The 12,576-nt window shown below is 35.2% G+C and overlaps 1 protein-coding gene across 5 annotated transcripts in view; it reads right to left on the bottom strand.

Moving 5' to 3' along the window:
• SPIRE1 (spire type actin nucleation factor 1) overlaps positions 1 to 12,576 on the bottom strand; it is a 58,242-nt gene that overhangs the window by 8,033 nt on the left and 37,633 nt on the right. Inside the window, exons 8-13 of one of the 5 annotated variants that reach the window (XM_070747501.1) lie at positions 11,756 to 11,885; positions 8,164 to 8,336; positions 6,851 to 6,941; positions 6,462 to 6,604; positions 4,608 to 4,661; positions 2,728 to 2,868 (exon numbers count right to left, since the gene is read on the bottom strand). In XM_070747501.1, the coding sequence (XP_070603602.1) occupies positions 2,728 to 2,868; positions 4,608 to 4,661; positions 6,462 to 6,604; positions 6,851 to 6,941; positions 8,164 to 8,336; positions 11,756 to 11,885 (732 nt within the window). Of the gene's footprint in view, positions 1 to 2,330; positions 3,133 to 4,607; positions 4,979 to 6,461; positions 6,605 to 6,850; positions 6,942 to 8,163; positions 8,337 to 11,755; positions 11,886 to 12,576 lie in introns of those variants that run through there. The other 4 variants (XR_011558705.1, XM_070747503.1, XM_070747502.1 and 1 more) reach the window with 4 other exon arrangements.

The raw sequence follows: 12,576 nt of genomic DNA, 5'->3' as shown, positions 1-12,576 counted from the left end.
TCTTTCAGTTAGAAAAAAATTACAATGCAGAACTGGTAAAGAGAGTATACCACAGCCACCATATTTTAAAGAACAGCTGTCTTACCTATCTAAAAGTGGATCTCAAATACAAAGTTCACCTTGCTCAAGATGTTTACAAATTGTGCCTTTTTATCATTAACTTATACATACTGAAGATGATGTGACTTCAAAGTCAAAATTTCATGTGATTTGCCATACTATATTAACCTTAATATATTACACCAGAAAATGCTTTCCCCTACAACATGCTAAAGTCTTCATGTTTTATAGGCGTTTATAACTTTTCATCTTTTGCTTTCAGTTTTATTTATTTAGTGCTTTCACATAATTATCTAACTTATTTTAAAATAGTAATTTCTTTGGTGTTTTAAATTTCCATCACAAGTTTCTAGTTACTCAGGGGGGAAAAAAATCAAGGAATATGATGGTAGAATTCTTTATATGAAATGTTGATATTCCGTAATCTAAAATGGTTTGCCACCAATATACAGTATCTGAAAGATTGCTAGCCTTTGTATGAAGCAATCCATATCTGAATGCCTGGCATTCTAAACTACATCTGGCTATTGCAGCGCAAATCATTGAAAGACCCTTTCCAAAAACCATACAATTGTCCTTCCTCCTTTCTGATATTATTAAATACTGTAGTTACATTCGACTATTTAAATGATGAGTTTAAATTGTTAAACAACTTGTCTTTTGCTGCTTATTTCATAACTTTGTTTAAAATTCTAAAGCCCTTTAAGGACTGATTAATTAGAAAAGGTGTAGGAGGAAGAACTAGTTCCTTCTTATCTATTTCCCAATGGTGTTTCTCCCAGATCTATAACATGGTCCACTAATTTTCATGACTAAGTAGATATTCCGTCAAATAAATAATGTATTATTGTATTAATGTAAAAATAGTGGTATCGCTGAGAAATTACTAGTTTTTTTATTTAATCATTTATAAAATAACATCAAATTATAAATTTAATAACTTTTTGTCTTAGAAATATGATTTTTTTTAAAAAAAAATGTGCTTCTTTAAGTGAACATCAGTGTGTAAATGGGAAGTCATGTTTGCAAATGTTTAATACAGAGAGAACAAGTCAGAGTGAAACTAAGTTGCTGCTTTCTATCAAACTAATCAACTCAACTCTTTCTCTTGGTCTTATTATATGTAATAAACTATTAAAGTATAATACTTATTACATTTTACAATGGACAATTGAAATGTTTCATGTTATAATGGTAAAGCTAATAACCACGAAGTATCCCGTATTATTTTCTAACCAATTTTCAGTTATTTCAATTTTGAAGAAAATATTTCATCATGGTCTTCTCTGTATAGCCACACTGATGCTTATTTTGAATAGCATGTTAGGGTTAGAGTGTTTGTTCTCTTACTGAAAGCCTGGCTGTACTTCAAACTCTTCACATGTACACATTGAGCCCAACATTCAAAAACAATTGTGCTTGTTGTGTGGATACTAGAGAAAGGAGACATGCAGCGGTGGGTTGCTTTTGGTTCTAAGAACTGGTAGTATTGGTGGTGGGAGGCTCCGCCCATCTGCCCAGGATGCTCCACCCACCCATCCATCAATCACATGTGCTCTTGAACCGGTAGTAAAGGGTTTTAGAACCCACTACTGGAGACATGTGAAAAAGATATTCTTTTTCAAAACAGGAGTGAACTATATGCCTGGGTAGCTTCATCTACATGTGTCTACTAAATTCTTTCTATAGGAATAATCCATATTTAAACATTGAATTATCCAGCCACTCTGGCTATACTTTTAAAAGCATTTTGAAGTACTACTAGAATTTTACATTTGACATTTTACAATGAAAACTAAGAGAATAATTCTTTCAAAAGTTTCCTAATCTCAAAGAATATTAGGATAGTACTGTTGCTAAGATTTTTCTTCTAAAAATTGCATTATTGATAATAGACTAAGATCATTCCTGATGCAGCTGAACCAATATTTCTTTTTCATTGGCGGCAATTCAAGTAGCTGCTTGCAGGATATTTACCAAGCTAGAATCTTCAGAAAACTGTGAACTAGTTTATTATTATACTGTCAACTACAGAAGACTAATATAGGAATGTTTTCTCTTAAATAACACATAATAAATATATTGCATGTGAAGACTATAGTGAAATAAAAACTCTATAATGATAATGCCCAATGTATTTGTTTATTTTTGGTCCAATCCATTGAGAAAAATGCAGTAATTTGTGTAAAAGCATTCAACAATGTTCATCTATGTTGACATGAAGTTGTAAATGTTCTTAATTTTAAATTTTACCATCTATACATCTTAGGTTGGTTAAGTTTTCATTTAATGTTTGGAATATAGATTTATCTGTACATAACTGTATACATTGAAAGATTAATTTATAATGTGACTTGGCCAAAATTGACATATATGAGTTTCAATACATTCTTAATTTTTCTAAACTAAAAAGCTTCTCTCTTATAAACTTCTGATGTTACATTCTAGTTTGATTACCTTTCCCAGACAATTTCAACTTCCAGGCAAATTGATCAGTAAATCTATGCATGCACAAAAGATTTCTGCAGACACCTAAATCAATTTTAACCAGAATCCAGTGAAATCCTAAACTGTTAATGTCTTGCTACAGCTTAGGAATCTCTTCCCACTTGGTGGGAAGGAAAGATTTCTAGGATAGATTTACAAAGCTCACAATAGGAGGCAAACCTTTGAGACTTTCCATTGATTAAAAACTCTTTCACATAGATAATACACAGTTGTGGCCATTCCAAACAAAGCTGCTTCAAAAGGATGAGAACTAAGCTGAGAAGTTGCATATATGGTTGAAAAAAGGGTCTTCCTTGGAACCTGAGCATTAGATAGGAAGTAGAAAAGGGAAGGCTAAACATAAATAAAACAGTTGACTATTATTTTAGATAATATAACCCCAGCATTCCTATTTCTTTCTTTCCTATTGGGAAGTCAGATCAATGCCACTAGAATTACTATATGGCATAACACAAGCTCCCTGCTAATTCTGTTTTCCTATTCAACTTTTTTTTCAGTGGAATGAGGATTATTTAAAGGTGGGATTTCTTTCATCAGAAGATAAGCAGTGACAATCCATCAATCCTGAGGGAAGGAATGAAGAAGGAGGATGTTAAATTTAGCATAGGGTATATGTGACCTTATCTATGCCATTTTCTTTATACTTTGAGAAACCGTAGGCTTAAAATTGTAGTATTAATTTTATATTCTTTCTTAAATGCAACTTTAATGGTACTATTAAATGATACTGAAACAGTTATTCAATTACAATTAATAAACTGCTATAAAATGATATTTACAGCTTTTCCTAAAAATAAAAAATACATGTGATATTAGTTATTTTCCTAAGAAGAAAGCATAAGCCCAATAGGTATATATTTGTTTTTGAACAACATTGTATACATTTTTAAATTGCCATTTTGCATAGTAGGATTCATCCTCATGAACAAACACAACATTTACTGGCATAGGACTATATTCATTATGTTTATTTCAGTTAAATATGTCATTTAATGTTCAAAACTTTAAACAGATTGCATTTATGTAGATTTTGGTCCCAACCAGGGGTGGGATTCAAAAAATTTAGCAATTGATTTTTCAGCCTGCTGGCTAGGTCCATGACCATTGTGGGCGTGTCCTACTCACCCTCCTGCACCAATGGAAATAGACCTATTTCTGGACTTCCAGAACTTCTGGGAGGACCATTTTTCACCCTTCCGAGACTCCGGAGGCTTTCTTCAAGCTTCTGGGAGGGTGAAAAGAGCCACTGTGGGAGGCCTCCCAGTTTCTAGATTTCCACGTTCCTTGAGCCTCCATGCAAGTGCTACACTTATCTGGCATCCAAAATTGGCCACATGGAGACTCCTGAGAGGGGATTGGGCAGACCAGCCAGTCATTGCAACTACCGGTTTGGTGAACCAGATGTAAAATTAGCATCCAGTTCTCCTGAACTGGTCCAAACTGCCTGAATCCCACCACTGGTCCCAGCTCTAGTTGACTTCTGGAAACCATTTTAAGTTGGAACTTTGGTCTCTGGCATCAGGTTTGCCTATTTTTGAATGTTGGGTTTTTTATATTTTCAATTTTATCAATGTTATTGTTTTTTAATGTTATGATTTGCCACGGATATAGAATTATGATAGCATAGAAATGTGCTTAATTGGGAGCTCAGTTTCTTCCATATTTGTAGCCCTGATACACATCCAAATGGAAATCTGCAGGGAACTACAAAGAACTGATAAAAATAAAGTTTCAGAATATCACAATATTACAATAACATATTTGGTGGGCAGGCAAGAGGCCTGTCAAGTCTAAAATCATGGTAAGTTCAGGTACTAGAAAATTCTGATGCTTCCAGAAAGTGTTGATGTATGTTGAAATTTCAATCATTTTAGTCATTGCCTTCTGGCAATGTGGGAATTTTTGCAAATCACTATAGAATTGAGTAGATTCTACTGCTTTCTAATCATTCATTCTATTTTAAGTATGTTAACACATTATAACTGCCTTGTTTTTAAGGAAACCAATATGTAAAATGTTTATAATAAATAAATACTTACAAGAAATCTCCTCATTCTCATAAGACCAAACAACAACAGAAATATGGGGTTTTCCTTTCAGTACAAGATATAAAATATGAAATTATTTCTTATTCAGGAACTTCTAAAGTTTTAATTTTTTTAATTAACATTGTTACCCACTCCCCCTATTTGTATACCATTCTAAGAAACTGATTTAGCAAAGCATGTGCTATGCGTGATACTGATGCTGCTATGATTGCTCTTAGAGGCTTCTCTTGGCCCCCAGTGAGTTCTGGTAGATGGCAGTGCCATCCTTTATTGTCTGAATGAAGGACTTTTCTGGCTTGTTCCTCCCAGAACACATGAAGAAATCCAGAATAAATTGTTTCTGAGATCATGCCATACAAACCCTGGGGAAAAAAATCCATAATTTTTTAGTCTGAACTACTTTTGAGATAAGACACTATAAATAATTAGTTTATATTATCATGCGGCTTATTTTCTAACAGTTCACAATTATGAAAAATTCTGACTTGATGTTTTATAAAAACACAGGTAGTTATAAGCTTTATTATTATTATATTCAGAGTTCTTGCTCTACGTTTAATCCCAAAGGCTAAAATAAAAATATAATTGTCAAACAGTATTATTTCTGCTAAAACAAACTATGTTATAATCTGACTTTTTCTGGTTATAGTATTTTTAGGATATTTAAGTAAAAAAGCATGATGGACCATAGACAACTTCTAAAATTACGTTATATGATTTCTTTAAAAGACAGATGAGACTGGACTTTTCACAGCACATCTCTTAGAAAAGTTAGATATCTCAGAAATGATAAAGACTTTTTCTATTATTGGGTCTCCATTAAAAACAATTTTTATGTAGTACATAAGAAATAAGTACTACACAGGTTTTTTATATTTCTGAATGCTTGCATAGCTATACGTCAAAGAATTTTCAAATATACAAAACCTTTATTTGCATAAAGCTATTTCTTAGAAAATACAGTAATAGCTTTTGTTCTATTCTCTGCTTATGGAACTGACAAATGAGTTTAACATTATCTAGTATCAGAAAGTGAATTCAAGCTAAAATGCAATTAATTGCTTGAGAAAGCAGCTCTGCTCTATGAATTAGTCACAGAATGCAAGTTAACTTCAGCATGCTACAAAATGGCATCCAAATCAGATCTTTTGGAGCCAATGCAGAATAAAAAAGCTTTTTTTTAATTAAAACCAAACCTCTTCCTAAACCTGAATTCTTTCACTCTTTTATCAATTTTAAGAATTCTTTTTACAAAACCCCCCTGATCTTACTTAATATAAAAATACAAGGATTTGGTGTTCTACTAGCTCCTAAAACCAACATTTCATTCCCTTATGACAATTGTGTTTTTTTGGAATCTACTTTAAAGATAAATTCACCTAACTGAATGTGCTGTATTTTCTTTTGATCCTTAAAGAGATTCAATAATACTACATGACCACATGACATTCTAGGCTGTTTAAACACAATATGAGAAAACTTCTCAGATTTCAATAACAGATTAAAGATATGCAAAAACAGCAGCCAAAAAAATTCATTTTCACGTACCATATAAAAGATATTTTACTTGGAGATATATTAATTTTATTAGCAAGTTTATATAAGAACATCAGCAATTAGGCACAACATTCAAATCCTGAATTTAAAAGTTCAGAGTTATTTCATGCTAGATCTTACTTTCAACATGCAGGAAATAAAATTCAAGAGCTTTTCCAAGGTCCCACAATTTTGAGCTAAGGATTCCTCAATAGCATATTTTTTACACACGGATTTTCTTCCCTCGTGCTGGAACCACTATGATTGACCCTTCAACCAATGATGAATTTGATCTACTACAATACTTACAAGGGATCTGGAGCTCTGTTTCGTGGGAGGCAAAAACTGCCGTACATTGGTTGGCGTTTCCTTCTCAATGGAGTGTCGTCTCTGAGGTTGTTGTTTCCTTTCTGGTTGTGGTGTAGATGACATTGGCAAGAATTTTGGAGGCACTATAAATTTGATAAGGATGAATTATGTTCAGATTTTGTAAATTAATATCTTAACAATACTTGTAATGATGCCATACAACTAGAATGAAACTACCATCCTATCATATATATCTCATCTCATCTTATATTGTATCACATCATAATACATACACACACATACACAATAAAATCTCTTTTAATCCACCCAGGTTCTAAATGTTTCTACTGTTGCAGAAAACTGTATTTGTTTTTAGCATTTTTACTCACCCTTTTTTCCAGATGTGGTCTCCAGAAACACATCTTCCATCTGGCACGGAGAAACACTACCACTACTGGCTGATTTGGGTATAGACTCCTCCTTGAAATAATAAAATATGGCAATCAGGTGTCTCCCTTCTCCTTAATTGGGAAACAGTATAAACAATATGCAGAAAAACGTAGCATAATGTTTAATGATGCAGGATATGGAAGTATATGAACACCTTGTCATATTAATGAAAATGCTTCTAGAAAACAAAATATCACTATTTTTTGAAACAGCAGAAAAGAGTATAGAGGCCATATAATAGGCTGATAGCTATAAGCTTCTCGTCCATATGTGCAAGCCTCATAGATTAAAAGCAATTCAGTGGTGTACTATAGATATCAACAGTACCTATGTTAAAGGAACATTATACTGGGATTTTGTACAACCAAAGGTGAAGTGATTGCAAAGTAAAACAACTGAATGTCAAATGTTACCAACATCAGGAACATGACCTAATTCAAGGTTATTTAATATAGATGGTTTTTCTAACATCTTTTAGTCAGAACTGGATAATGACACACAGACTGAATCTGCATTTGACATCACAAAGAAAATAGGCAGCTTTTATTTATTTATTATTTATTTATTTATTTATTTATTTGATTTCTATGCTGCCCTTTTCAAAGTTAATTTGCAGGCTAATTTTATAATTAGGTTTTAATCTTAACAGTAGTCATTAGGATGAATTGCATAAAACCACATTTTGCTCAAAATGATTTGAAAAATACTTTTACCAAATGTTCTATACAATATTTTAAGCAAAACAATATGACCAATAAAAGAAGTAAATGGAAATGAACTTATTACAGGTAGTCCTCAACTTATGACTGTAATTTAGCCTGGATTTACTCCCTGATTTTATTATCATTTTTGCAGTGATCATTAAGCAAATGCGGCGATCGTTAAGTAAATTAATTGGTTGTTATGAATACAGTGGTGGTTAAGTAAGTATTTTGTCCATAATGGGTATTTTTTGCCAGAAACCAGAAGTAAACTTTGTTTTCCAACTGCCCCCCAAAATTATGTCACAAATCGAAGTCATGTGACTGCAGGATATGGCAATTGTAAATGCAGTCTGGCTGCCAAGCACCCAAAATACGATCAATTTACCGGAGGATGACTGCTGAAACTTCAAATGGGTTGTAAGTAGTTTTGGGAGGTCCATCATAATATGAATGGTTGCTAAATGACCAATTATAAGTCAAGGATTACTTGTAAAAATCTAAAACTGAAAGGATGTAGAAGTACATAGTATTGTTGCTATGCTTCTTACCTCTGAATCTGAGCTTCCCAGCTCAGCCAAAGTGGGAGCTTTCAAAAGTCTCTTCCGCTGCACCGTTAATTTTGTTGTTGCACCAGGGCCATTTACCTTTGCTTTGGATTCCAAGCTGCCGTTCGCTATACAGCTTTCTAATAGGTTTTGGGAGGCTGCTGATGTGGGTACATCTAAGAAAAGCAGAAAAACAGCATGAAGTAGAACTGCTACTGTCGTATTTATCTCCTAAAAATTACAATTATGTAAAGAATTGTGATGTGACAGAAAATCCATTGTGAGAACTAAAGTTTGGGGATCCCCCCCCTAAATGTGAAAAACATCTGCTTAGAAAGTGAGACAGCTTTCTACATGGGGGGGGGGAGGCCCCATTTCATGGGACTTTTCTGTCTCTTAGACACAGAGACATACAGTATCTCTTAAATCTGAGTTGCAATCCTCTCAAAAGAGATTTGGAAAGTGTTCTGAGAAAAGGTAGTAAGTAAAGAATATTGTCAAGAGGAAGAACTTTCTTGTATCTTATTTGCATGTTCTTAAAATGAAACTGATAAACACTATATTACCGCTGCATAGATACCTTGGCCATGAATTGACATCTATCATGGCCAAACTGTGTGAATGGTATGCATGCATGCTGAATGGATAGTTTAACCATGGGTTTTAATTGGGGTTTTATAGTTTTATAATTTATGTTTGACTTCTTTTTTATTGTACAGTGGTACCTCATCATACGAACTTAATTGGTTCCAGGAGGAGGTTCGTAAGGTGAAAAGTTCGTAAGATGAAACAATGTTTCCCATAGGAATCCATGTAAAAGCAAATAATGCGTGCAAATCCTTCAGGAAAATCCCAAACTTTAAAAGGGAGGCGAACAGAGGGCAGGAAGGAGCAGCTAAAGGGGGAGGGTGGAAGAAGCAAGGCTAGGCTAAAGGGTGAGTGGGAAGGAAGAAAGGCAAGGGGGGCACCCCTCCCTTTTCTTTTTTCAAAAGACACAGTTTCAGTGCCTTTGCAAGCATGCAAAATCTTTACTCCTCCAAGCTGCCCCTCCCTTTTCTTTCTTAAAAAGACACCTTTCAGTGCTTTTGCAAGCATGCAAAATCTTTACTCCTCCAAGCTGCCCCTCCCTTTTCTTTCTTAAAAAGACACCTTTCAGTGCTTTTGCAAGCATGCAAAATCTTTACTCCTCCAAGCTGCCCCTCCCTTTTCTTTCTTCAAAAAAGGGGAAAAAAACAAACCCCTTCATCCCAGCAGCAGCTGCTTGGGTTCGTAAGGTGAAAATAGTTCGGAAGAAGAGGCAAAAAAATCTTAAACACCGGGTTCGTATCTTGAAAAGTTTGTTAGAAGAGGCGTTCGTAAGATGAGGTACCACTGTATTTGTAATTTTATATCATTGTAAGTCGCCCTGAGTTCTTCGGGATTGGGCAGCATAGAAGTCAAATTAAATAAAAAAGTAAATATGAAATTATAAGGAAAAACATACAGGTAGTCTAGTTAATAATGGCAATTGGGACCGGGATTTCAATTATTAACTGGTGTGGTCATAAAGTGTGATATCATATGCCTATATTGCCTTGCAACAACAATCCTGGCATCATTGCCATCATTAAATGAGGTTTGCAGGTCACTAAGGACCTCCTTGCAATTTCCTGTCAGCATCCCCAAAAAACAAGTCAGTGGGGAAGCCAGCAGGAAGTTGCAAGTGTCAGGCAGTTTGAAAGCAGGCCAGCAGGCAGGTAGGTGGCTGCTGATAGACAGGGGAAGCTGTGTGAACAGGTATCAAGATGTGGTGAGAATGCAAATGGGGCTTTGGGTGCTTGCTGCCAGGCAGGGCAGGGTGTGTAGGTAGCTGGTAATACACAACATGAGGATGGCAGGGCTGAGGGTGGCTGCTGATGGGTAGGATAGACTTACTAGAATGAATTGAAGCCTTCTTTACTAGCTTCCTCATTAACATTGCTTGTGGGAAGCTGACGGGGAAATTCGTCATCACGTAACTGCAGGATGCTGCAACTGTTGTGTGATTCTGTTGCCAAGCATCCAAATTGCGATCATAGCCAGAACTTTAAAGACTGGTCATAATTTTCATTCATTCAATACTGTCATAACTTTGAATGACTGCACTACCTGTGGTTGTTAACCAGGGGGCATCACATTTGAATAAATATCAATACTGAGTTAGTATAATATATTTTCTATTACAAATTGAAACTAAAATAATACATTTGATGTTTGAAATAGCCTTGCCCACATTTTTGAGTAATGGTTTATAGTTTAAAACAAACGAACTCAAAAGAACCTCTGTTAAGTAATAGTATATACACCAAATATCCAGGGAAGCCTAATAGCATTTATATGGGAATTCAGATAATTTGAGCCATGGAATAGCTTGTGACTTGCTGAAAGTTATAATCTTGTTTTTACCGGCAATCTGATAACACTGAGATATTGACTTTTCCTTAGAAATTTGATTACAAACAATCAGCTTCATTGCTTTATTGCTTTTCTGTTTGAGGAACTGAAAAGACTACAAACAAGGGTAGGCATATGATTTATGTAAGTGATCCAACGTAATCCTAATTCTTATTGGGCAGAAATCTCTTAACCCCAGAGATTCCATAAAGAGGTAACAGAATTGGCATTAATTGGTATTACTAATCCATTGCCAATTCCCTCTTTCAAAATGAGATATAAGCTTAAAGCTTGTATGAGAATTAATTTTAAAATTTTAAATCAGCTTCCTTGGTTTATTTCAATAGAAAATTAAAGTCCCTTCAAAGTGTTCATATTTTAATGTTACCCATTTCATTATACAGTATTTTTCTTTGTATAAGCAGCGATGGAGATTAATTAACCAGGCACTTGAAATGGCTAACATTTTTTAAAACTGGACCCGAGTAACACATCTTGAAAAAGTTTTCTTTTTTGATACTTTGATTCCTAGAGGTTTCATCACATATCATCATCTTCTTCTTCCTAGCAGTATTCCCACAGACGGAGGGTCCGCTTTTTGGATCATTGAATGCGTGGTTAGCTGCATCTCTGGGGCGCAGGCCCATGGCTTGTATGTCTTTGTTGATGGTGTCTCACCATCACTATTTTGGATGCCTGAGAGGTTGCTGGCCATTGATTTCCAGTTGGTAGGCAGTCTTGGCCACTGTGGGAGGTGCTGCTCTCTGGACATGTCTATACCAGCAGAGACGGCCTTCTGTTATCTTCTCTGTAATTGGTGACACACCCAAATGCTGTTGAATGATGTCATTTGTGATGTGGTCAAGAAGGGAGATGCCCAATATCCATCAGAGCATTTGCATTTCCATGGCATGGAGATACTATAGTTTTCAGTCCCTATTGTTGCTGCCCAGCATTCAGTGCCATACTGTACAACAGAGTGGAGGGTTGTCTCATTTTATTACATATGCACGACAATTTTCTTGATAACTTAATTGCCTTCTTTGAGGGGTTATGTTTCATCTTCTCAGTTTAGCCTAGACCTGTTGGGGAGGTTTATCATCCAAGGACAAATCACATGCAATTCACTCAGTTCCTGAGCCCAAAGAGGTGAACCAGGTTTCATCAAAATCAAAGTACTCACCTAGCCTGTTACGCCTGACCTCATCAGGTGAAACAGGTCTCAGCTTTCTTTCAGTTTTTATTTCTTCCAGAATTCTTTCATGGAGGCTACGTGGCCGTGGTGGAGTTGGCTTCAGTTTTCTTGCAGATACCTGAAAAGAATAACGTATCTCAAAGAAAAATACTGACAATGCTTAAGAGATGTTCATCAATGTACATGGCTTTACCTGAACTGCATGTTCATTGAAATAAGATAATGGTAAATTTCTAAGCTACAATTTAAAAATAGTAGTTTGCCTGCCTATAATATAACTGTGGTTTTCCAAGTAATCATTGCATATACATTTAAATAGATTCCAACTCTTCTTCAGCCTAAACAATGTATTAAATATGTTTTAAATGGGAAAAGTGTCCCTTGTCTAACCACTGCACATGCTACAGGTTTGATTTTCTGACTATATGCCTAATACATTGAACTGATATCAAAAAGAAGTTCTTCCTTGCAGGCCTGAGATGGATGAAAGGAAGGTTATATCAATGCACAGGTGACCACTCAAAGAACCACAGTTATGAATTAGCACCTTGTTCATCTTTGTAGTGGAAGTTTTAAGAAGAGATTGGACAATCATTTGTCTGAAATAGTATAGGGCAGTGATGGTGAATGTTTTTTTTCCTCGAGTTCCAAAAGTGCATGCACGCACACTATTGTGCATGCGCGAGTGCCCACACCCATAATTCAATGCCTGGGGAGGGTGAAAACAGATTCCTCCACCTCCCTGGAAGCCCTCTGGAGTCTGGAAATGGCATGTTTCCCAACTTCTGGTGAGCCCAGTAGGCTCGTGT

Source organism: Erythrolamprus reginae, chromosome 3 (genome assembly GCF_031021105.1).
Source record: "Erythrolamprus reginae isolate rEryReg1 chromosome 3, rEryReg1.hap1, whole genome shotgun sequence".
Taxonomy (NCBI): Eukaryota; Metazoa; Chordata; class Lepidosauria; order Squamata; family Dipsadidae; genus Erythrolamprus; species Erythrolamprus reginae.
Note: the sequence above shows the minus strand (reverse complement) of the source record. Positions and strands in the feature narration are given on the sequence as shown.